This window comes from Lytechinus variegatus, chromosome 13 (genome assembly GCF_018143015.1).
Source record: "Lytechinus variegatus isolate NC3 chromosome 13, Lvar_3.0, whole genome shotgun sequence".
Classification (NCBI taxonomy): Eukaryota; Metazoa; Echinodermata; class Echinoidea; order Temnopleuroida; family Toxopneustidae; genus Lytechinus; species Lytechinus variegatus.
The window spans coordinates 14,274,942-14,302,429 of NC_054752.1; the positions used below are offsets into that span (position 1 = coordinate 14,274,942).

At 36.4% G+C, this 27,488-nt stretch overlaps 1 protein-coding gene across 3 annotated transcripts; it reads right to left on the reverse strand.

The window, feature by feature from the left end:
* Nucleotides 1–263: 263 nt before the first annotated feature.
* Nucleotides 264–25,912, reverse strand: LOC121426409 (calcitonin gene-related peptide type 1 receptor-like). 3 transcript variants are annotated; one of them, XM_041622702.1, is made up of 13 exons: nucleotides 25,711–25,912; nucleotides 20,825–20,984; nucleotides 12,503–12,613; nucleotides 11,819–11,922; nucleotides 11,027–11,112; nucleotides 10,287–10,413; nucleotides 9,703–9,859; nucleotides 8,341–8,401; nucleotides 7,602–7,665; nucleotides 6,738–6,823; nucleotides 6,147–6,279; nucleotides 4,037–4,174; nucleotides 264–1,612 (listed from the first exon to the last, which is right to left on the reverse strand). In XM_041622702.1, exons 1-13 carry the CDS (start codon nucleotides 25,789–25,791, stop codon nucleotides 1,160–1,162), a joined length of 1,761 nt encoding a protein of 586 aa, XP_041478636.1. In that variant the 5' UTR covers nucleotides 25,792–25,912; the 3' UTR covers nucleotides 264–1,159. The 3 variants fall into 3 exon arrangements, with proteins under 3 accessions (XP_041478636.1, XP_041478635.1, XP_041478637.1); XM_041622701.1 differs by having other exon boundaries at nucleotides 266–1,612; nucleotides 20,825–20,990; XM_041622703.1 differs by having other exon boundaries at nucleotides 267–1,612; nucleotides 4,133–4,174; nucleotides 20,825–20,990.
* Nucleotides 25,913–27,488: the final 1,576 nt, after the last annotated feature.

Below are 27,488 nucleotides of genomic sequence, written 5' to 3' on the forward strand. Positions count from 1 at the left end.
TTAAGGGTAGATTAGAACGCAACATTAAGGAGAATTTACAAAATATTTGGTATCTTTTTATCAAACCATGCAATCTCCCATTTTATAAAATATTGGGCAAATCTTTTTTTTTTTTAGAGTGTACGACTAATTTTTGGTGATAATAATGACATTAATAATAATAAAATTTACAAAAATAATAAAATTAATGTTATAATCACAATAGTAAATTAATAATAGTGTAATAATAATGACAATATTCATAGTAATAATAATGATAATAACAGGAAATAATTCCATAAATAACGCAATATCGAACAACTAAAAGAACAAGGAGTCAATCTTGCGCGCGCGCACATGCATATAAAACCTAACAAATTAAATAAACTATTTCTCATCGGTTTTAGTAATTTCGAATGGACATTGGAAGATACATAGCTAGACGTTCTGGGAAATTCATCAGATTACATATAGCCTGAAAGCTGTTGAACTTCTCTACAAATACACTTCTTCATGCTGAGTGTAAAACGTAGACCGCAGCACGTACAATATTCGGCATGCCCAGATAAAGAAACTCTATTAAACGTAACGTTTTATCACCTAAATTCACTATTGAATATCTAAAACATTGCAGAACTTGAACACTTTCAATATGTTCATTTTCTTGTGGAGTGGACTAACTTTTGTGCACCGTTGTAGGTACAGCCTTAGAAGAAGCTTGCACATGGAGTACGAACAAAAGTTTAAACTTTTATCACAATAATTTTGTTTCTTAAACAAAATCAACAAGTGTCCCTTCCAACGGAACAAATCTACACTTATTTTTACAATGATATGGTAAAGGACATAGTTAAATATTACTCTACGGATTCATTCCATGTTCTTAGAACTTCGAAACTTTTAATCTTTACCTAAGTAAATAATGCAATCTATAAGTCAGATAAACTACCAGTTAGATGTGATGCACAGCACCACAATGTTCCAAGAGTCACAGCTACTAAATATTTATATTTGTATATGTATACTATGTATATGTATGAAGGCTTTTCTCGATAATCACGGTTCAAAAGTTGTTCGCCAGCTCCGATAGTTTCACGTGACTAGAGGCAGATAAACGAATGTCACAACATCATGCGTTTGATTAACCAAAATTTCCCACCTGTCCTTCCGTCCAGCATGTCTATACTTCAGTCGTTCTCGTATTTAATTCAACACTTTCCATCAGAGGGGACACAACATCGACTAAGTCGTCCTCCATCGCAGCATTGTCTCCAATATCACCATTCATTTTGTACGAATAATTTTCCACTTTCACCTCCGGGATTTCCTCGATCTCGGGTGTCTTTGAAACTGTACTTGCGCCACTTCCGGGTCGGTACTTGACCGCCAGGCTGCCGCCGCTGCTGCAACTGCTTCGTTGGCTTCCGCCGGGCATGGCACCGTTGCCGATAAAATTTGGGGATTTCTTGAGGAGAGGGCAGCCCTGGTCACCGCTGCTTATCCGGTTGTTAACGGGTGCGGTGACAGTACAGGCTTCGGTGACTGTGGTGGTGTTGGCATAGCGCCCTCTAAAATCACTGTCTCTCCGCCACCAATGGTGAGCAAACCACTTTCGCCTTACTTGCATTTTGACCTTTAGGTGAAAGAACAGAGCGAACAGACGATTAAATACCTTTCTGATGATGTATTTAACCATGTTCATTCGTAAGCTGTTATCCCTAATTCAACATTCCTTTAATTTGTTTTTATCTGACATCATTTGATAAAACAAGAAAGTTGTTGTTATGCTACAAGATATTATATTACCACGGACAAACATTCTTAGAATGTTAATTAAAATCTAATCTAAGATGCAACATAAACCGAATGAAACTAGATAAGAATGGATGGATAATCTAGCATGATGGCTATATACATGAATGGAATGTACTATGATGGAACAGATTGAAAAAGTACGAGTAATGTCATGGCTAACTACAAAGAATGATCAACTATCAAAGCCATGATAAACGTAAAACGAAACGAAACGTATGGAAGCAAAGTCGTACTTACTAGAAACATGGAATATAAACAGAAACTTAGACGCACACCTCTCTTTTTCACGGTCAGCACGGGTGAAAAAGGTTTGGACACATGAAGTAAACAAAAGGAAAGAAAAATCTGAAAAACCAGTATATACCCTTATATGATCCTGATAAAACGCGAGCAAGACAGTGAATAATGGAATCTCGCATGCTAACACTGACGAGGCAAGATGCAAACATAATATTTAACCATAGGCTTACTCAGTGCCGATTGTCAAATGTGGGATTTTCTTTCAACTCCAAGACATAATCCATTTTACCTTATCCCAAGCCTCTTAACAAAATTTGTGAATAATGTTTTTTGAAACTTGAATAGAATAAATCTCTATAACTTTTTATACACTTGAATAAAGGAGGTTCAACTTTGCACCTTGAGGAAAGCCGCTCAGAGAACACCTTATATAATTATGAATAAAGATTCATTCATTTTTGGTCAGAAAAGTGCAATGTTTTTACTTTAAAAGGCGTTCCCTCCGTGACATTTTGTTGCCGCTTTTAAAGGTGTAATGGTGAACAATCTCAGTGTTATCTTTTTAGGTTTATCTACGGTAAAGCCTGGTCACACCGCCCGAGCGTTGTTGGAGCGGTCGTGGAGCGGTAGGAAGAGGGGGTCGAATTTCGCTCACAAAATTGGGGAAAAAATAAAAAACAAAAATCGAAAACGAAATAAAAACAATTTAAATCGAAAATGGTGAACGGTAGCGAGCGGTGATGATTTTTTCTCTCCGCTCCACGACCGCTCCAACAACGCTCGGGCGGTGTGACCATGCCTTAAAGTGGTAAAGTGACCGTTAAATGTTTATTCACACCGCATCCATCATTTCTTTGTAGTGGGAAGCTATATTGACTGATGACGTAACGTGCAATTGCATTCATCATGCTTATTAGTTTATAGTACAGACGAACATGCAACATTAATTTGAACGAGAAATGCATCGACTCAGGTAGTGAAAAACACATTCCTCATGCATGGAAATAAATTAATAAAATCAGAACGAAAAGCTCTTGTCTAAAAGCTGAAAAATGCTAATGTCAGCATATATTTTTCAGTGGCAATGACATAATCTAGTGAAATCTAATACAGTCCATACAGATCATCCAGCCGGTGCTTTAAAGCGTAAAACAACCCAGTCTGTGAGTAGATATAGAACAAACCATATGACAAATTGGATAAGGGATGATAGAGTGATTTATCAAGTCAACTAACCTTGCAAAATGTACGAGCCATTATTCAAAGCACAGACAAAGATTAAAAGACAGACATGCAGAGTGCATTGCGAGGTGATTTAATGGTAATCATGATAGAAGTAGTTGATAATATAGGAACAAAATAACATTAATGATAATAAATGTATAATAAAGTGTAAAGAGGTAATTTTATTGTATAAATCTTCGGGGTAATTCTAGTGCTCACAATGACTGAGTAAATCCCCCATAGAGATTTGGTTCCCTTTATTAAGCGTCACCCGCCCTATCATTTAACGGAATAAACCCATTGTTCCCCTAACCTATATCCCCACCTATATTCAGTGATATCAGACAGAGAATACTCAATTTGTCATTGATAATGCTAATAACAATTTTTAATTGGGATAATAATACTAATAATACTTCTGATTTTAAGAAAGTTGATGATATTAAAATATTAATCATGATACTAACAATAATAATGAAAAAATAATAGTAATAAAGAAAAAAAATAAAAACTTACTATAAATAATGAAAAATGTAGCGTAATAATCATGTCAATATAATCACGAAAAAGTACAAGAGCTGTATAGACTATAGTGAATCGGAATGCAAACAATGCCTTGGAGGTACAAAATGGATACGGGGGAGACACGGGGGATGGGCTAGGGTAGCAAGGGCGGCAGAGTATATAGTTTGGCGGTATACCACGAGGAGTGATTGCTCTGTGTACTTTCAAGAGAGTGATCATTTTGTGTTGTTTAATTACCGGACCGTGAACTAACTTTGGTATGACGGGGAGGGCAGGCGGCCGAACCGAGAGAAGAAGAGGTGTGTGTCAGGGCAAAATTATTGAGGCACCTAGACACGGTTTGCATTACCTCGCCGTTGAAGAAGCAGAAAATGCAAGCCACGAACAGACCCTGAAAGAAAGAAAAAAAGAGAAAGTGATAAGTGAGAGGTGGAGGATATGGTATAGGAGAAGGGGGTAGAGATCGGGAAAGAAGGTGAGAGGAGAGTAAAAGGAATAGAAAGAATGAAGGTAAATTGTATGTAAAACAACAGATTGGCCACCAGAGGAATAATTTGGGCATGTAGGGGAGAGAGATAGTTTATGAATAAGTGTTCAGGGTTAAAACATTGAGACAGGATAAAGAGAGAAACAAAGAGATGGCCAACATGATAACATTGATGTAAAAGAAAGAGATGTATTACATCAAATGTGAAAGGAATGTATTGAGAATGGTGAATGAATATAAAAAATAGGCCATTGAATAAAAGTGCTAGTGTGAAATCAACCAAGTAGAATGAGAGAATGAGTGTCCTAACATCATCTACAATTTCGAATGAAGGGGAACATGTCTGGGACATTTTTTTGTTAAAAAAGTACTGGTATAGTTTTGTAGTTCACTTATAAAAGTGCCATTCAAACATGATTATTTCAGTCTTTGACGTGCATTTTCATGACAAGACACTGAAAGGATCAAACATTGCGCACATCGCTTTTCGCTCTAGCGCCACCTTCGATGATTCATGCGTCACTTCGTAAATTGTAAAGTACCATCGAGGTTACACGGGCCTAATCACTAGTGGCAGGCCATAGATATTCATTCGAGCCAACCTATTGCTATTTCTTTAATTTTGATATGGCTGATTGACAAAGTGTATGCATATGATTGTCCATCTAACACTGATTCTATTTTTGGTAATTACTGAACTTCCTTTTCCCAAATTGGGAAGAAATATCACCAATTTTGGACTATATTTTCACTGGCGGAAGGATTAGGGCTATTTTGCTGTTTGAGGTGATGAATCTGCTCCCCCCGAAGGTGTCTTCAAACACGCCAATTTATTTTTAAAATGAGCCGGTCGAGGGACCCTTTTCTGATCAGATATGGATTGCCAGATATATATCCTATCCACTGGTAGTAAACATTCGACCCCCGAATTTCATCCTTATTTTTTATGAATTTTTTAAAGTGCCAATTTAACACATGAGTCTATGGGGAATGAATTAGGCCTGTGATACCTGTAGTTCACAAAGCATGATAATGTGGCCGTATAGGACAATGTGAAAAAAAAATTAAATACAGTTCTGATTGAAACAGATACAAGAAAGATAAATCGTAAATAAATGCGCTCTTGAACTCACATTCCCGCAGAACGGCTTACTTGAAATGATAAAAAAGAAGCCATGACATAGGAGTAGACTCTGCAGTAAGCATATATACCAGTACTCACCCTCACGCACATTCCACACTCAGGTATAACCCCACACACGCCCGTACCCATTTTGGATTGATGCAGCCCGACTTACTTGTAATAAGAGAATAGGAGCCATGATGTAGGTGTAGATATCTACGACAATATTACACACACACACCCACATCCTCGCACACACCACACCCAGGTATACCCACACACTCACCCACAGTGTAAGGAAGCAGATCAACTTACTTGAAATGAGAGAATAAGTGCCATAACACAAGGATGCAGCAAGCATACATACACACGCACTCCCACCTCCCTATCCAAAACCCAGGTATACACACACATACACACACACACCCAGGCTAAAGCCAGGGTAATAATATCCAAGTCCTTTGGAAGCGCATAGGGACGATATGTCAAACAACCAGGTTTACCCCCACCACACACACACACACACACGCACGCACCCACTCACTAACCCACAGTGTATGGATACATCCCAGCTCACTTGAAAAGAGAGCATTAGAGCCATGACGTAGGAGTAGATATCTGCGGCAAGCCCAGGGGAGGAGCCGCGGATAGAAAGACCGAGGAGGGGTAATAGAATAAGGATAGCTTTAAACCTCACACTCACCCACAAAAATCACGGACACGCACACCCACACCCCATGCAGACTGACTTACTTGAAACGAGAGAATGAGAGCCATGACGTAGGAGTAGATGTCTGCGGCAAGCCCAGGGGGAGGAGCAGCGGGTAGGATGATATAATGAAGACCGAGGAGGGGTAGTAAAATGAGGGTTGCTCTAACAGCTCGTCTGAAAAATCATCATAGAAAAGATAGGACTATTATAGGTTAAAGGTACGAAGTTGGACTAATGGTCTCCAATTGATAATTTACGATGAAAATTGCGACATAGTCCGGTAAATCGAGGTATATTCGGAAAAATAGGAAAATATCAAAATTAAAGATAGATCAAATGGAATATACTAAATAGATATGTAGAGTTCGTTGTTGAGTTTGAATTTATTTGAGTGAAGAGGCCGAGGTGATGGGTTGGTGGTCTACAACAAAAACAATGAATAATATAAACCCCAAGCTAACCCCGTGATTAAAGTACATATGGTATGTACAGGTGTTTTGTTTTGTTTAAATCCGATTCATTTTAATTTCTGTTTTCTTTCATGTATGTATTAATACATTTATTAACCAAAGTGTACCCGTATATTCAAGTATGTATTCATTTTGAAGGGGCAAGTAATCCAAATGACTTACGTATAATTCTTTGATCCAGCCATAGGCGTTGCTCGTAGTTTGGTCACTAAAACTCTCACAATGTTTAATAAAAGGATTAGATTTACCTGAAGTAAAAGCATGAAATAAAGTACATCAATAATAACTAATGGGCCTATGATCGATTTTTTTTAAAATTCATTATTTTTTTTTACAAAAGATGTAATGTGAACCAGAATAGCCTGGTGGTTAAGTCGATGCCCGGAAAGCAGTAGATGGCAGGTTCGAATCCCACTGGTTACATTTTTTTCTGACTTATGATTTTCATTAAAGATCGAGCATGCGATCTTAAAACATAGGAGTAATGCCGAAAATTTGTTTACAAATTATGATTTCCTCCTATTAAAAAAAGCCTTATTTACTAAGACGTAATGTGGCACAATTAATAGACAAATAAGTGTTTTGTACCGCAAAATCGTAAAATAGCCTTAAAAACGGACACACTAAAGCTTTTCGACAGGCACTCTTCGGAGTAAAATCGCATGACTAGAACACTAGAGCGATGAGTGCCTGTCGAAAAGCTTCAGCGTGTAATTTAACAATAAATAGATAGGTCTTGTGTTTTACCGGATAAATCAAGATACATCAATCAATCAATCATTCCATTCGCCAATCCATCAATCAAAAAATCAAATCAGTCGATCGATTAAATACCCACACCCTGTAATTCAGACTTGCCTTTTGATTTAGGGGAATTTCATTCACCACGCTTCAAAAATATAAGGGAGGTATAACAAATCATTATCGAAAATGCATAGAGCGCATAATAATCGCAGTATGTGTATATACATGTATATATTTATACATATATTCTTTTAAGTTAATTGAAAAAAATAAGGTGCTCACCGCAAGTACAAAAATGACGAATCCTGCTATCAGCCATTCGAAGACTGTGCCCCCGACCCAGCACCTAAATAAATCAACAAAGAAAGTAAATTCAAATGAGAAAAAGAGGGGTACGAGGGAGAAAGTGTGAGAAAGAGGGAGAGAGAGACTGACAGATGGAGAGGGAGAGGGGGGGGGGGGGGAGAAATGATAGAGATGGGACATAAGAACCATGGAATTGAATGTAACGGGTATATATTTATTCATTCCAAATCGTTCTTTACTTAAAATCTAAAAAAATAAGATAGCAATTGGAATACAGATATTGACATAAAATATTTCATCAATGTCATTCCTTTCACCTCTCTCCAATACTTAAATTTGTATGAATTACGTCACTTGTTTAAAATTCATGATGAGTCAACCGTGTTAATTTAATTATAGAAAGAAAATCTTTAAACTTTCAAACTTTAAACTTGATTATTCTTTTAAAGTTTTAAACTTTGTTGAGATTTAATGATTGTCGTTCTCACGTACTAAAACAAGAGCATACAGCATTTCCATTAATTCGAATGCAGGATAAAAGAGCACTGTCGATTAAATGCCTTGTTCATGGTCATAGGTGCCGATAAATTGATTCTTAACCAATTAGATACTATCACTTTGGACTTTTGTTTGATATTTTGTCGCGGTTAAACACCAACCCATCTACGAGGAGCCCCAGATTGCTTGATTACGAACAAAACAAAAAAATACTTACGGTCCGGGAGGATAATGTGCTACAAATCCGGCATACAGACTCGCTGGGACAATAGGAATTGCTGTTGAGAAATATAAAGAAATTAACAAATTGATAAGCCTATAGGCAAAAATGACGAAAGCACCTGGGTGATGTTCAATGCAGTTTGCGGATAAGTTACGCCCGATTTCACTCGCGATATGTGACCCTATATACAATTATTATTCAGTCGTTATTCCCACTTACTTTGATACCGTTCAGCCATAAGGCGAAGAATCTGAATTTCAGCAAGCATTTTCCTACATTGAAATTCGATGTTTCAAGATCTAGTATAATACAGTTAGGGAAAACTGTATCCAAATTTGATATAATAACCATAACAACGTTGCGGGAAAGATCAATGTTCCACAGTGTATCCCATAGTGTGTTTACTGTGTGGAACACAATGTAGATTGTCTTTATTCTATCAAATTTGAGCAAGAGTGTGAATCACGCTGTCACATAGTCCAAAGTGTGAATACAATCATACAATGTACACTTCTTACATTGTCGAGATTTCCACAGTATAAAATGAACGTTATTCTATGTGAGTTATATGTTGACATAGTTCATGGTGTGAAAACACTGCTTGGCATTGTGAACACACTGTGTAAAAACTGTGTGACACTGTGAATATGGGGAACTCACCTTGATGACACCGTTTGACATTGTTAATATTCTGTGTGACAGCGTGGACGCACTGTGAGCACACTGGTTGACACTGGGTACGAATTGTGAACACACTGTTTGACACTGTGAAAACGCTGTATGACGCTGTGAACACGCTGGGTGACACTGTCACCACACTGTCGGACACTGAACGCATTGTGAATATGCTGTTTGATATTGTGAACACACTGTGTGATACTGTGTACAAATTGTTATCACACCGTTTGACACTGTGCAACACTGTGAACGCATTGTGAACACACTGTCTGGCGCTGTGCCAACACACTGCCACCACACTGTCGGACACTGAACGCATTGTGAATACGCTGTTTGATATTATGAACACACTGTGTGATACTGTGTACAAATTGTTATCACACCGTTTGACATTGTGAACACGTGTTTGACACTGTGCAACACTGTGAACGCATTGTGTGACACTGTGAACGCATTGTGAATACACTGTCTGGCGCTGCGAACACGCTGTGTGACATTGCCAACACACAGTGTGACATCGTGAAAGCACTGCTTGTTAACACTGTTTAACAATGTGAAAACATTGTTTGATACTATGAACGCACTGTGGATACACGATATGACACTGTGTTCTATCCCCCAAGGATGCCATGTGCATTTCTAAAACAGATCAACCCACCAATACCCGTCTATACTTACCCCATCCAATGATAAAGTATGGAACAAGTTGGTGATTTTCTGCCGAGAAAACAGCGACTACAATCACAGTATGGAGATAAAGACCTTCGCTCAGCATCCAAAAATAATTACATAGCTGGAAATACTGCTTTAAGACGTTATGAACCTTACAATATGCCTGAAAAATAAAGGAAAACATATTTGATCAAATAGTCGCCTAAACAATCAGGCAGCATTCTGTCAAAATGTGTTCATTAAAATATTTGAAAACAATGCATATTTGCACGATAAAAACAAAAGAAATACGTGAATTTGAGTGAGTGATTGAGTGATTGTGTCATTATGCAGGGTCGGATCTAAGATTTTCTTAAGGGGGGGGGGCATTTTTGTACAGGACAAAAATTGACAAGCTTCAACAAAAGGCTTCACTACGGATCGTGGTCAATTCCTGTAAGTAAAAATTTGACAAGCCCCTCCCCCATGACAAATTCCACTAAAACATGTTTTGGCCTCTCAAAGGGGGGGGGGGGGGGGGTGGGGGATATGCCCCTACCTTAATCCGTCACTGCCATTGTGGATGTAAAGATAACATAATTAAACCTTACCCCGTCATTCTGAATAACTTCCTTGTTGCTAGCGACCAGGGCGAAGAAAGTGATTTGAAAAAGAGCGTCAAAAATGAAGGAAAAGAAGAGATTCTTGTGGATCGTCACTCGAGGGCAGCTCAGCGATCTGTTCACAAGGAAGATGATTCGGAAAGCAACAATTAGCAATAAAATCCCTCGAACTGTGAAAAAAAAGCGACTAATGCCGCCAGTCATACCAATGAAACCGAAAAGCCATCGTGCAAAATTAATCATTGTTATGAAATTCATGAACACATTACGATATCATCAATTGACTACAGATAATATGATTGGAACGATACATGATTATTTTATGACAACTAAACACGATGTAATTAATCTTCAATGAACTATAAGTATAGAATCATTTTCATTTCAGAGTATTATGAATGTAAATTATATTTCCGAATTATGAATGATAGGAAAGGAATGAAATATGATGAGTTTGTTTAACTTGGTAATATGATTTTATAACAAAAGTCTTTTTTGAAAGCTCAAGACAGTTCTCACGAGTTAGTCGATAATTGGGGGCAGCTATGAAAACCTATGCGATGTCCTTCATATGCCATTGCGCCAGTTCCTGGATTCTGAACTTAGATTTATTTTAAACTCAGGTTTGAATTAAACCCTAGTTTTAAGTTGAAGTTCAACTATGGAGAGCCAATTGGGGCACAAATCCCAAGTTCAGAATACGGGCCAGAAACTTGAGGAAAACCTACTTGAAGTGGAAGAAGATGAACAAAGCGATCGATAGCGCTATGATGGAAGTGGTGTATCCAACGTAGAAAACAATCATCACATTGGTCTATAAGAGATGTTACAAAGAAGAATCAAAACATTATTCTATCGTCATATAGCTGAAAGCAGAACTATATTTATCTATTTATTTATTTATCTGAATTTATTTATAAAGGATAAATAAATTATTAATTTATTTATTTATTTATTTGAATTTATTTATACAGGATAATTGAATATATATATATTCACAAAAAAAATATCAAATAGATTAAAAATAACAAATACAATTAACAAAGTAACTAGGGAATTCATGATATAAAACTACAAAAAATAATATAGTAATCTAAGAGAATTTAAAGTCAAAACAAAGTATACATCAATAATTCACAAAAAAATGTAGAAGTGATTTATACATCAGAAAACATGAATGGGCCAATATTAGTGTAGATATCAATGAAATACATTTTTGTTAACTTTAGGAATAACACTAGATATTTCTCAGCACTTCAGTTCGAACAATAAAAATTTATATTCACCGATATTTTTATTTGTATTGAAGTATTCATATTTCATTAAAGGGAACCCTACATTAAGTGCCTTTAAAAGTGTGCTTGTTAGAAAGACGGTGCGATATACATTACATGTATATCCTTCAAGTTTCTCAATAATTATTTCTAGTTTTGGATAAAGTGCACCTTTAAAAAAATGCAGCTAACTTTACTGTTCTTCAGGGTGAACTTCCCCTTTGATTCGTACTGAATAGTACTTACTTCTTTGACAGGATGATGACAAGCTGAATAGTTGGTCCAAGTTTGGTTTGTAAAAGGGTTTACATACCATTCGCCGTTTGGCATGCAGATTTTGGTCGCATTTCCTAAAAATGAAGCAAATAAACAATAGGGTTTTATTGAATCATGTATGATGTGAATATGTTTCTATCAAACAGTGTAACACATTCGGTGTTTAATATGGAGTATCCATCATGCAATGACATTTCTTTCAAAGGGGGGGGGGGTGGATGGGAAGAAGAAAATGAGATAGCAATAACGTAGAAAGAATTTTTTTTAAGGGGTCTGGGTGTTGTAGATCTGTATTACCCTTGTTATTTCCCCCTCCCCAAAACAAAACAAAATGAAACATGCGATCCCTAACACGCCTTACCCCAGCCCTATTTTTACACTGCAAAAAAAGACGGTGTTAATTTAACACCAGCCCGTAATGCAAAGTTTAGATGTGAAACATCTAATTTGCGTTTTGAAACACCATCAGATTAGAACCATACCAGTGTTGTAACAAACCAATGTGGGCTAAGCGCCTGCCTAGTGTAAGCCAAACCCTAGATTTAGTGTTGTTTTCTACCGTTCTCTGATATCAGACTATAGTGTTAAATAAACACCGGTGCTTTTGGAGTGTATAGGACTTTGTGTTTAAACTCGTAGGCCTATTTTACTCACGCTCAGAATCAGATGATGGGATCCACCACGGACAAGGCTGAACAGCGACCTCTCCCGCCAATGTATAGTTCCAACAGTCAAAGTAGTCAAAAGTAAGATTGCAATACACTCCTGAACAAAAAAAATATATATACATATGATAATACTAACCATCATTATCATGAAAATGTATATGTACCCTCAAGGAGCGCTCATCCCTTATACCGCAGTCACACAATCAAAACAGACTCTAAACCGATCGATATTTTTTTTCAAAATAACGTCAAAGCTTTGATCGGCCTGGCGGTGGCTCCGTTGGTATGAGCGTATCATTGTGGAAAAAGATATATATATTTTCTTCATTTGCATATCGGGAATATGAATTGTGTTAGTGTTATAAAATCTTTAGTTCGTTGACAAAACCTTTTTTTGTTCTTGGCGGGTAAAAAATCGAGACTAAAATTGGGGCATGCCTCACAAGATATGTTTGATTTAATATTTTTGAACATCGAACAGGATGTACAGGACTCTTCTTCAGCTGCATTAAACCGTATTTGCTGCTTTTTTACGACATTTTCTGGAAACTGCATCTGCATATTACAGATATGTAACTTCTTCAGATCCTAACAGCCAAAACTAGGAGCCAAATGTGACAGCTTTCAAGTGTTTTAAATCAACATTACGGATGATTGTTCTGTGTGAGTAAGTGCTTTGATTTCTATACAGTCCCATCTATACCATTTGATGTTGCCAACTTGCCTGGTTATGTGTGAATGAACTGGCTGGGGCCTAGATCTATGTCAGAACTCAATTCGTGATTTGTTTACCTTGATTAACTACTACTGCCTCTTCTTGCCAATTAACTATGTCTACTAAAACAGTCAAGGCTGTAATGGCTGAGCTTTTTGAAAAAGAAGAGTTTTTCCAGGCAATCTCAGATGGTGTGGAGAAAAAACTTGGTACTATTTTAGACAGGCTTACTCAACAAGAAACTTGTATTGCTGAGTTGGAATCGCGTTGTAAAGTGAGGGATGTCAAAATACGTGACCTTGAGTTGAAACTGAGCAATTTGGAAACAAGATTTGATAAGATGGAAAGTGAGATGATGGATGTCCAGAATGGTAGAGACAAAGGGGAACAGCAGCTTGAATGTTTGAAGAAAGAGCTTCAAAACCGAAATCAGGAAGCCGGTGACCTCAAACGCAGTATGAATTCTTTGGAACAGTATTCGCGGCGAAATTGTGTGAGGATTTTTGGAGTCAAGGAAACGAATGGAGAGAATACTGATAAAATTGTTTGTGATGTTGCACAACAAATCGGAGTAGTTCTCGATGCAAGTGACATAGATCGCAGTCACCGTGTAGGGAAACCCCCAGCTGATAAGGCAAAGAGCAGGGGTATCATCGTAAAATTCTGCTCCTACAAGTCGTGTCAGCAGCTACTCGCAAATAGAAGGAGGCTGAAAGGATCGCACATATCACTATTTGAGGACCTGACAGCAACAAACTTCAAACTTCTACATGATGCTCAGACTTACCCAAAGACTCTTGCAGCTTGGACTTCGAGTGGACGGGTGTATGTAAGTGTGGCAACTACCGATGGTTCTACAAGAAAGCACCTTATAACATGTAAGGAAGATCTACGGAAGTTGTAACTTGATGACAGTATGAGCATAACTGATCCATGAGACATAAATAATTAACGTGATGTGGACTTGACGTTTTTATTTTTTTATCATTAGGCTCCTAGTGGCATTTCTTAAAAGACACAATAACATCAAACTTTTTATGTACTTTTCTTAAACCCATTTTTTTCTTCTTTTTTTGTATAATTAAGATGTGCTTGTGTGTGTGGTGTGAATATGTCTAAGAAACAATATTATAGAAATTCTTTAAAAACTGTTGATTTACAAACTGTTACTAAATATTTGTCACCTGAGATCAATGAAAATGAACACATGTTTCATTTTGGACCTTCTCAGTCTTTTTTTACCCTTGAGGAATTTAATGAATACAGTAATAATTTAGATTATGAAATATCATGTGCATTTAGTGTATTACATTGTAATTGTAGAAGTATTTCCAAGAATTTTGATAGTTATACCTCATTTCTTGATTCTATAGATGTACAATTCTCAGTCATGGGCATCACAGAAACATGGCTCAAAGAGGCAGATTCTTTTTATGATATTGAAAATTATTCATTTTTAGCTAAGGGTAGGGAATCTAAGAGAGGAGGTGGAATTGCATTTTATATCAGAAAAGATTTGACTTTTATATGTAGAGATGATTTAGATTTGAATAATGCATATTTTGAATCTTTATTTATTGAAATTAATAATTCTAATAAGAATATTATTATTGGAGTAATATATCGTCCACCGAATCAACCAGTGCAATCTTTTATTGAATCGTTTGATGAAATTTTAAATATTGTAAATAGAGAAAATGAATTATTGTATTTAATGGGTGATTTTAATTTGAATTTATTTGAAGTCACAACTTGTCAAAAGGTTCAAGAATTTCTTGATCTTTGCATGTCCTGCAACATATATCCACTTATTCATACTCCTACACGGGTAACCAATCATTCAGCTTCATTGTTGGACAATATTTTTACCAATGATTTAGACGAAATATCTGCAGGTGTCATCCTAGGTGACATAAGTGATCACCTTCCAGTTTTTTCCATTTCTAATCTGAAGCTACAGTTAAAAAAAGAACATCCATTTATGAAACGTACTTTCAGTACAGAAAGCAAAAATCTTTTCATTCAGAAAATGAGTAATGTATCTTGGAGTGTTAAAAGCTCCGATCCCAATGAAGAATACAATATGTTTTTACAAAAATTTCAAACCATTTACGAATTATGTTTTCCATTGAAACGTTTTGTGAAAAAGAAATTTAAAAATAAACCATGGTTTACTAAATCATTGCGAAAGCTATGTAATAAAAAATGTTGTTTATATAAAAAATATCTAAAAGAAAAAACTCAAGAAAATTTTATTAAATATAAAAAAATGAGAAATGCTGTAAATTATGAGATCAAAAAGGCTAAAAGGGTATATTTTAAAAGCAAATTTGAAAATGCTGCAGGTGATATGAAAAATACATGGAAGGTCATCAACAATGTATTAGGGCGGAGTGTGAAAAAGACTGTTATACCAAGTGCAATTCAGTATAATGATGAAACAATAAATGGGACAGGTGCAATATGCAATGCTTTTAATAAATATTTTGTAAACATAGGTCACTTACTATCTTCTTCTTTTACTGATTCTGGGGACTTTTTGCAATATGTAAATAGAAATGAATCATCAATGTTTTGTACTCCATGCACACCCAAAGAAATCATTGATATTGTTTTGAAGTTTAAGAATGGAAAGAGCCCTGGCTTTGATGGAGTACGTGGTGAATTGGTTAAAAGTGTTATTCATATTTTATGTCATCCTTTATGTGAGATAATCAATTTATCTCTGAATACTGGTATTGTACCTGACAAATTAAAAATCGCCAAAGTCATTCCATTTCATAAAAGTGGATTAAAAGATAGTATATCTAATTACAGACCTATATCTATTCTCCCTTTCTTTTCTAAAATTTTAGAGAAATGTGTGTATATACGTGTATATAAATTCTTGGACAAGTGCAATATCATTACTCCAAAGCAGTTTGGTTTTCGTGCAGGTCACTCTACATCTTCTGCCATTATCGAGTTAATACACAAAGTATCAATTGCCTTTGAAAAAAAAGAAGTAATGATTGGGTTGTTTTTAGACCTTAGTAAGGCCTTTGATTCTCTGGATCATAATATTTTATTAAAAAAGTTAGAGAGATATGGATTTAGAGGTGTTGTATTTGAATGGTTTAAAAATTATTTAAGTAATCGTAAACAGTATGTATTATTAGATGAATGTGAATCTCAGATGATGACAGTAAGGTGTGGAGTGCCCCAAGGCTCAATATTAGGCCCATTATTATTTCTTTTATTTGTAAATGACTTGTGCAATATTTCTGAACAATTTGAGCCAATATTATTTGCGGATGATACTAGTGTGTTTATGTCCCACCATGATATCATTACTCTACAAAATAACTTTAATACTGAATTTAACAAACTGGTTGTCTGGCTTAATAATAATAAACTTGTACTTAACATAAAAAAAACAAATTTCATGACTTTCACAAAAAAAACATATTGATGCAACCCAAATAAAATTAAAAATCAAAGACTCTTTCATATGTCAAGTCAAACAGACAACTTTTTTAGGGGTAACTATTGACAATAAACTAACATGGAATGAACACACTAGTGTCATCTGCAATAAAATATCCAAACGTATCGGTTTATTTTATAAACTGAAATCTTTTCCCAAAGAAACTCTAATGATCTTATACAACACATTGATATTGCCACATATGTATTACTGTATTCTTACATGGGCATGCTCTAGTATGCAAAATACTAATAGACTTTTTGTGCTGCAAAAGAAAATTATAAGACTTGTTTATCACAGCCAATACCTTGCCCATACCAGCCCTATGTTCTTTAATCTAAAGACTCTGAAAATGCCTGATATATATGTTTACCAATGTGCAATATTCATGTATTTATGTATCCACAAATTATTACCAACATCTATCATATCATATTTCCAACTGAACAGAAATATTCATGAATATCAAACTAGGCATTCAAACAATTTTCATTTTCCCTTAACAAAAACTTCAACTTACCAAAATACAATTTTTTATAAGGGTCCATTAATTTGGAATGAGTTACCATTTACAATAAGACAGAGTCCAACGCTGAATACTTTTAAAAGAAAAATGAAATTTTTACTATTACATAGGTACCTTTAAATTGTAACAGTTTGATATTTTAAATAAGAATGTATGTGTGTGTGTGTTTGCTGGTGTTTGATTATGAATGGTGTATGTGTGCTGATGTGAATGTATGGGTGTTAGATTTAAATGTACTGTTTTCAATTCATTTTAATTTGCTATTCTTAATCAACAATTCAATTTTTAATCTTCTTATCTGTATGGAGATTGGCTTTTTATATAAGGCTCTGCCTTTCTGCCTCTCCTAATACTTTCATTTGTACATTTGTATTGTTTGTTTTTATATGTTTTCTTTATACTCCTTTATATGTGTGTATATATCTACATTGTTTATATGTTTTTTAATGAAAGTATTGAATAAATGAAATGAAATGATTAATAAATGATAATTATAACTATTCCCTTACTACATTTGTAGCCACTTTTAACTCCCTGTCTCTGGTGGGGTACAAACCCGTCAACATTAAAGGAAGAAAAGTTCGTAAAAATACCAGGCAAAGTAATTATTATTATTATCATAACAACAATAAAACTTTGTGAGGGTTTGAGGAAAAATTCCATCAATGATTAAGAAAGTTATCAAGAGTTAATTATTTTTTTATTTTTGTGACTTCATATACGAGCAGCTGCCCCATAAGTATGTCATGTCTTGGATAATGCTTACAATTAATTTTTCAATGGCTTATGACTGAACGTTTTTCTTTCTTTTTTTAGGAGCGGATGTGAAATGATTTGTCCGTTGATATACTGAAAGTACAAAAATATATACATATATCTTTTAAAAGAAAATGGTATTTCATTGATTTTTACTACACGATAAACAGAAAATTCTTCGGATATAACGTCAAAAACAAAATAACTATTATTTTTGGTGACTTTTCTCAAACCTTCGTCATTTAAAAAAAAACATTTTCTGTTCCTTTTACAATAAACTTGTCAGTGTGAACTACACCTTTAAAATGAATGACTCTTGGTTTCATAAATCGATGGCACAAACTAGGTTTCATTACCTTGTCGCTTTGACCATGAACGTACTGTGGAATTTATTAGCACTTAATCAACAGATTAATCAGATTCTTAATGGAGAATGATTCAATGAACAATCCAGAAATATGGACAACATTAAAGGGAGTAGGATGTTCTCTTTTTTTTATGTGTTTTATTGGGGGAGTAGTATGTTGGCTCGTATCATGTATTTAACTTGGATTTAAACAACGGCTTTCATTAGCGAATCATTTTGCTTTTCCTCATGACTTTTAAATTCCAATATGTTGGGTTGATTTTATCATACTTTTAACACTTGACCGTGCGAAAACTTGTCTGAACATATTAAGAGAAGTAATATAAGAGCTAATAATAATAATAGCTCGTTATATAGCGCTTTACCCATAATGGCCCAACGCGCTTTACAGCATATTATTACCCCGGTCATTGGATTCATTTCACTCCTGCACGAAAAGTGCACAATTTCCACTCCCTGGGGATCATTCCTTGCATTTATCGCGGCCTCATAATAATTGCGCTGGCAATTTCAAGCATACAACAGCTTTCGCATTCTACCGGTTGCACCTGGGTCGAGAATCAAGTAGTGTGGGTTAACGCCTTGCCAAAAGACGCTAGACCACGGTGAGATTCGAACACATGACCCTCTGTTTACAAAGCGAGAGTCAGAACCATTTACACCATGGCTCTTAATCATAAGGTGGGTCGAACATTATGGGAATATGTAAAAAAAAATAGGCTTTGATATCTGTAATAACCATTCTTCGGATTTAGATAATACTCTTTAGCTTCAAATCTTAATTGGATTACACCATCACTTATTCACAAACTGCATCAGAATAATTATACTACAAGCTTCGACCATGATGGCAGTCTCAGGAACGCACATTCACCATGTTCATATTTAGTTCAAGCAAGAAATCAGTGCATCAACCTTCCCTTTTCATTCAGTACCCCCAAAGTCATTCATTTCTATATTACTTTTAAATATTGAAAATTCATTCGGAGTATGAAGCATGACTTAGAGTTCTCCCTCTCTCTCTCTCTCTCATGACTCTCTCGCTCTTCTAACTTTAGAGAGTCTACTGTCTTTTGTGATCCATGAATTATTCTGGTCTCCATTAGATCTAGAGAGTGCACTTGAACTCATTAGGGCATGTAGGTATTCTAAAAGCTTGTACTTTAATGTAGCGTGGGCATGGACAACTATGAAATGTAAATCAAAGAAAGAGTCGTCACTTAGTGCTGAATTGCCGCTGCAGACGAGTGAATGTTTAGGTAGAAAATAAGAGACCTTTCCTGTTCATCTTAGGTTTGGAAAATATAATGTTCAAACGACCAGTTGTGCCAAGTGCGCCGAGGTCAAAATCCTAAACTAACCGGGAAAACATTTTCATGTTAAAACAAACCACGTACAGTATTATTACTTCATTAGGATATGAAACTTACTGTTTCCTTTAGACAAACATAATGTCAGGAATGTAAGTAAAATATAAAAAAAGTAGCGATGAGTTTTGGACTATTTACAAAAAAACAAACAAGCAACCCCCCAAATAAGGAGAAAAATTCACTTTGAGCCGACAAATTTGTTACATTTCTTATATTATCGATAAGCAGCTGACACCGTGATTGGTGGTTATTCACACAACGGGAGCATTACATTCATAGAACGGTTGGATAGATTATAAAAGTCGCTTGCCCATTAGAGCCCAAATGTTCTAGAAACAATTTTATTATTCCAACAATTTGTCGATTTATATCTCAACTAATAGTAATATACTACTAAAACCGGTGGAAAAATGAGCCCCCCCCCAAAAAAAAAAAATATTGAATAAAAAGTACATATACATTGTAAAATAATAAAAATCAATATCAATGGTAATAAACGGTTGTGTCTTCGTAAAGTGCCATATGTTTGGACAAATCACGAGTGAGTGAAGCAAGGAAGGCAATTCCACAAGTATGTTGACGAATGCTGCCCATGAGTTACAGAGAGAGATTAAATAACATATGAATATTGAAAACAATTTACGCGACCCCGTCATTCTGCCGTTTACCCTCTGAATTGGAATAAATGTCATGTTGTTTAAAATGCTAGTAAAACGAATTGTTTGCCTCAAGCAACAGTTGGTAGAATCGTAATAAAGCAACTAAATTAATTTGTTAAATCAGAGAGAGATGAAAGAGAGGGTGTGTGTGTGCGTGTGTGTGTGAGGGTGTCTGTGTGTATATGTGAGGGAGGGTGTGTGTGCCTGGGTAGAGAGGGTGTGTAGAGCCCTTTGCGTGCGGAGCATTTGCGTTGATTAGAATACAGTCACACAAAAAGAAACCGACTCTCAAACGATCGATGGCCTGTCATTCACAATTCACAGCGAGCACCTGTGTTCGATCTGGAGTTTGTTTCACGGGTGTAACGGCAACATCGGTGTGGCGTTGCTCGCAGACATTTGATAGTTTTCATAGAAGCCATATTTTATATAGAGTCGTGATAACTTACCGTCGTCCGGGGGCTTTTCGACAAGTTCTCTGATCATGCAATCATATGCTACTGACAAATGCTTCTCTTTCTGGTCCGCATTCTTATGCTCTACTCCGAAAACCGGACCGTTGCTATCAAGCTCAGACTCCTCTTCTGTCGCCATGGTTTGTCCTCTGACCTGTAGCTATTTTTTTGGGGGGGGGGGGGCAGAGAAATAAAATAAAGTTATTATCAAATATCAGGCGCAGATCCGGAGGTGGGGGCTGAGGGTGAGGGGTGCCTTACAGATGAATGATGGCCCTTTTTGTGCTTGTTAATTTTAGCTGGAGACCAAATGCCCTTCATTTTCGTGTGATTACCATTTTTGTCTCTTCGCTTTGCTCGTCATCTTTTTCTGGATGTCAAGCAAGTCTTTTCTATTTAAAAAAGCGCGATAAAAAACTTAGGATCCATTGGAACAGTACAAGACAAACAAAAGATGGCAATTAGCTAAATCGATTATTATATGACTATTATATGAATTGTGAAATTTCCATTAACTCTTCTAGATCAGGACTAGTTTTTCCATCATTGCTTGTATTATGTTGTGAATTTTGTCAATAAAAATTCTGCATTACGTGGAAGTAAATAGTACTTGCCAGTTTTAGACGGCGGGCACACTGAATCTTCTTTAGAAAATGATTTTTCGTTCATACATTCATATTACTTATTGTCTGTCAACGTCCATTACTATTCAAAAAGGAGCTGTCGACTTCAGTCATATACATGATCAGTGAACTATCACATCGAATTAGCGCCGTAAATTACTACTAGAAAATGAACTTCTGACATGAAGAATGTTTCCATTGCCAATTAAATGCATTTCAACCATGAAACTATCTGACCACATGTCGACATGCTTAACATAACCTGCTTTAGATATCCAAAAATGTCATCGTTATTTTACTTTATTACCATTTCATTTTCATTTCATTTGATGTAATGTATATATTTTCTATACACAGTAAAAAAAATATACAACGCTGTTTACTATATGAACCTGATAGTAATTGTTCAAACAGTTTAAACAGCTGTTTAAATCTTAAACAACAAAGTTTATTTTTCATTATCTAATTTTCAATAAATTGAACATGATTGTTTAAACGGTTAAACAAATACTGTGATACAGCGTTGTATAAAATCTTAAACAGCGTTTTTACTGTGTAGGCCGTAGCTTATTGCTATTCTCTCAATCTCACATCATTATTTCAGGTCTAAGTATTTAAGTTATTTCGTATTAACTGTATCAGTGTCTTTTTTTATACCGTGATATTTCATATTCTTGATGAAAATAAATGAAGTCTGATCTTTAATCTTGCAATTGCCCTTATGAGTCGTCATGATGCCAGAAAAAAGTGACACAACAAACAACGTTCGATGACAAAGAAGCTAACAAACAAACCCATAAATACGCTATCACTGCATCATGGGTAGCATCTGCCTTGCAAAATAAACAAATAAAGACATTCATCACAAATGCAATAATACGGTAGGTCATCCAGTGGCTAGTATCCAAAAAACACGCGACATAAATAGACATTACACGTGAGGTCCATCTGTCATGAAAACCCATCCGCATCTATAAATATGACTAATTTCTTTTTGTTCTGATTTAACTGGTCCTTTATCACGTTTATCATTTCAGCCTGTTTTGGAAAATGCTTTTCACTTTCAGTATTTTTATAAAAAATGATGAATGTGAATCCTCGATTCAACAGCAAAGCTTATTCTGTTGGATGGCAATAGGAGACATCAGTGATGATTTTTACAACTCTCACGAGGAACAGGAACATCTTTTACAGCATCTTAGAAACAAGATGGAATCTTTCATATTTCATAAAATGAGAAAAAGCAAAAAGTGTGTGTGATTTAATCTGCTCCTCTATTCACGTCCGTAATGCGGATATATATCGCTCTCGGTGAACGCAAAAAAAATGAATAAATAAAAATGTCAGTTTTGTGGGCCGTTTAAGAATTTAAATATTCGGTGCTTTTGTTTTTACTATACTCACTGAATTCAACTTTACACATTGTGGTCAACTGAATGGAATAACGGAATCTTACCGTTCAGAACAATATTGCTATGAAAATTTACGACGTAAGTGGTGGCATGTAATGTATAGCATTTTATTTGGGAAAGGGACCTTGCGTTGGCGTCGACTGTCCAGTGCCAAATTGGCGGTCTTATCAGGAGAGCTCGATACACCGTTGATGAATCCTTAAACCTATTGGTGAGAACGGCTGTCGACTTCAGTCATGTGCATGATCAGTGGAATATCCCCTCGAATTAGCGAAGTAAATTATTACTAGAAATTGAGCTTATACTGACATGACGAAAGCTTCCATGGCTAATCACAGGCATTTCAACCATGAAACTATCTGACCACATGTCGACATGCATGGTCAACATAACCTGCTTTAGAGTTCCCAAATTGACATCGTTATTTTACGTTATTATCACTCTACTTTATGTTATAATATAATAAAGGAAGAAGCCGTCATAGGCCGAAGCTTATCGATATATTTTTTACATTTCATAGCATTCTTTTATTGGGAAAGGGACCTTGCGTTGGCGTCGACTGTCCAGTTATTTCGTATAAACTATATAAATTTTTGTTTTGATATCGTGATATTTTATATTCTTAATGAATTATGTATTTGTTTTTTGCAAAGATGTGAAAACGAATGAATCTTATCACGAGAGCTTGATACGCCCTTGGTGGATCTATAAAACTGTTGGAAAGAACGGCACCCCGTTCAATGCCATTCCGAATCCAATCGGAGCTTGACACACTGTGCAAAAGTCCTTACTTTTCTAGAACGACCCCCAATCAATACCGTTCTACATCATATCAGAGCTTGGAAACCCGGTTGAAGTCCAAAAGGATGTTTGTGAGAACGGCCCCCTTCCAATGCCGTTCCGGACCCAATCATTCGGATAATCTGTCATCATCACCGCGCATCACCTCGTAATGTCACCTGCCGTTATATCCGTGAAAACCATCGCTCTTTTCTCCCCCTGAGCCATCACCGATAAATGTCACAACAAGGAGCCCATCACCGATCCCACCTCATCCAAATTAATTCTTCTAATAGTTGGATGATAGGTTTTGGGTTCCTTATTTCTAAACAGATGGGACCACGGTAATAGCTTATTACACCATCCTGGTGCTCGGCATCGGATGTATGAGGGAACATCTTCGTCTTGTTAGATGATGTCTTCGTGATAGAAATTACGGAGGATAGATGGTTTACCAAGTGTTTTGCTTATTCAACCCCGTGTTCTATTGAGGTTTCAACTCTGTATTTGTGTCGGTTAAGAATTACTCGTTATTAATACAACGTACAAGTCCCCCTACCACCTTATCCCACAACTGAATTTTAGAATTGTGAAAGTACCAGGTGTGAAATCAGAAATGTTCAACATGTAGCAAAACGCTTCATTCATGACTTGTGAAAACGTAGATATAAAGGCTCAGGTGACATAGATCGCATACTAAAGGAGGAAGAAACTCTAGTTGGAACAAGTTAACGTTTGTGAAAACAGACATATCGAAGAAAAACAAATAAATGGAATTTCGAGGAAAATGAAAAAATAATAGGAAACCCATGGGCATTTAAATATTGACATCACTAATGCTGTGAACATCGTCCCCTTGGCAATACGACCAGCATCTGATGTCACCCTAAATAAAACACTAAAATTACTTTTCTTCAATATAAATTGTTATTTTTACCAAGTCTCTCTACAGAACATTTTTTTGGGGGGGTGGGAAGACATTATCATGGATGAGCAATTAACTTCAAATTCGCAAAAAAATTAGAATGATCGATTGCCGTATAAAGTGCTATCGACGAAACCGATACGTATGTAGGTGCCGTGGCCGAGTGGTCTAAGGCGCCTGGCTATACATCGAAAGTCCGGAGTTCGATCCCCGCGGCACCTATGCCCGTGAGCAAGGCATTTAATCTACAATGCTCTTTTATCCTGCTTTCAAATAAATGGAAATGCTATATGCATTATTGGTAACTAGGTGTGCACTTGTTTAAAAAAAAAAAAAAAAAAGATACGAGACCGACAGAAGCTATACTACGTTATTACAGGACAAGTCCACCCCATTAAAAATTAGACTTCAATAAAAAGAGAAAAATCAAATATGCACAACACTGAAAATACAATAGAATAAAATAAAAAGTTATGACATTTAAAGTTACGCTTACTTTCATAAAAACAGTTATATGCTCACCCTGGTAGGTATGCAAATGCGGAACTGATGAAATAATCATCTCACTATTTCTTTTGGCTGCCATTACTGGAAATAATTATGAAAGTTTCAATTTTCTCCTTCTTACTGTGTGAAATGAAGTTTTATTCCTACCTGAACATGTGTTATCACCAATGTTTTAATAATTTTTGGTTCAGCTAAGTTGGCCATTCTTTTCAAAAGACTAACAATTCATTAATTGAATATTTCAAACAATATAAAACAAAATAAAATAGTGAAGGACGTCATCGACTCGAGTCTCCCATTTGCACATCACCGAGTTGTGCATAATTAAATGTTTAGTGGAAAATAAGCGAATTTTTACAAAGTCATAACTTTCTTATTTTACATCCGATTTGGATAAAAAAATTCTGTATTATGCCTGTTTGATGGTTCTCGAATGATTCAAATCAGAATTTTTCTGAGGTAAACTTGACCTTTGACAATGACTTACCATCAGTCGGTTTCGAGTCGGTATCTTTTGTGCGACTTTTTCATAAGATTCTCACGTTGTAACACGATGTTTCTACCCCCTCCCCCCAAAAAACCCTCTTGTGCATACTTTCGATTTTTCATTTTTATTGACCAAAACAAACTCACCAGGACACCACAACCGATGGCAATGATGAAGGCAGTGTTGAAAACGTTTCGTAGAGAGATGGTCCATCTGATCAACCCCATTGCTGGATTGGTAGTGGACAATTCTGATCCTGGTAAAGTTTGAGGTAATATCTAATCAGTTCACAACCAATACTCCTTGGCAGTCCCCAAAACACCAAATACCTGTAATGAAAAGAAAATACAGTAACCTACTTTTGCGTACTGCTCTTTCTTAAGAGGAACAAGAAGAACTTGAATGGTTTTTCTGAGGGCAATGTCCATGGTGGGTCCCGGAGACTGATTGTAAGAATACAAAAGGAATCACTGTTAGACAGTGCGTAATAATGAGCAGGTATGGTTATTTACCCGTCTATATTACTCTTAAAGGACACACGTAATTACACATTACAGGAGTCCTTTTGATTGTGTTTACGAGTGCGATTGCGGAATGGGGGATCGTTCCTAGGGATTAATTGTCGGGACTGGAAAGGAATCACCACGATGACCACTGCATGCTGCCAATGTACGTGTCATATTGTTCCTCGAGGACACTGTGATTAACACTTCAGCAGCCTTACACGAAATTATAGGGCTACTCCTGTATAAAGGACATAAGACGATTGTTTTTGTATTGGAAAATATTGGAAAATAACGGTGTCTTGAATGTGAGACGAGACTACTACTTTGTTTACACCCTGCATCGGCTCGCGGTGCAGACCCGAGAGACGGTTCAGACTCACCCTTTTTACGTGTGAAAACGCGATTAACTTGCAGGCGGCTCGCGGTGCAGACACGGCCACTTTTCTGCGTGTAAACACGAAGCCGAATCTGCACCGGCAATTGGCGCCCGTTTCATGATGTCAATTTAATCCACTAATCTGTGTTTTTGCCCCGCGAGCTGGAGCGGCGTGTAAACGCGGCACAGGATAATCCGCAATCGACTTTGCACCGGCTCAGGGTCTGCACCGCGAGCCAATGCAGCGTGTAAACACGGTAGTTGCTTCAACTGCCCTCTAAGATTTCCTCAATGTTGGGTAAAAATGGAACATGTATGATTCTTCAGTAAATGCTGTATTTAAAGACAAAGCACATCTTGTGTGAAAATTCACAAAACCATATATGCGTCCCATCTATCATGGGACGAGATTTATATTATACAGTAAATTAATCATGCATGCCACGCTACAAGCTATACATTATAGTCGTACCAACTAATCCGACTCCAGATCGACAAAAGACATTCGGTTATTTCCATTGTAATACTATCATCATGATCGTTATTTTTCGTCTAAGTGTGTGTGTGTGTGTATTTAATTGATTTTTTGTTCGGACGTGTATGAATCAGATATGATTATTTACGTCTGGGACCGACCTTTAAGGTCACCATCCGAGAGACGTGACCAGGGTTGGAACCTCCTCACACGTAGCTTGGATTTATACAGGCATATGCCGCTAATTCCAATGTGACTGCGGCCATTAGTCTTCACCCAATATAAGATATTCTTCTAAAGAGTTTGATATCGCAAGCTTGTTAGTATTAGAGGCTGGGACACCAGCATCCAACATCTCCCTAGCAAGCTTTGGAAGACTGATCGGATGACGAATATATAAAATCATCTCATCGGATACGTTTTCAGTCAAATGGGAGGTCCCAGCAATCCATTACCACCAGAGCGCGGAGCGGCTGCCTTCATGTCAGCGTCACAATGGGGAAAGGAGTTTGTTTTGCGAGTCACGCTCGCCTGAAACAAGACTCCTCTTTCCATAATGTACAAACA

What these genes read in the sequence shown, in the direction of transcription:
- LOC121426409 (XM_041622701.1), bottom strand. Translation starts at nt 25,791, where the DNA reads ATGGGGTTGATCAGATGGACCATCTCTCTACGAAACGTTTTCAACACT. An exon ending in CCATCGGTTGTGGTGTCCTG is followed by an intron (nt 20,991 to 25,710) that starts GTGAGTTTGTTT and finishes CCAAAAAAATAG; the next exon opens with CTACAGGTCAGAGGACAAAC. An exon ending in GCCCTCCCCGTCATACCAAA is followed by an intron (nt 1,613 to 4,036) that starts GTTAGTTCACGG and finishes TTTCACCTAAAG; the next exon opens with GTCAAAATGCAAGTAAGGCG.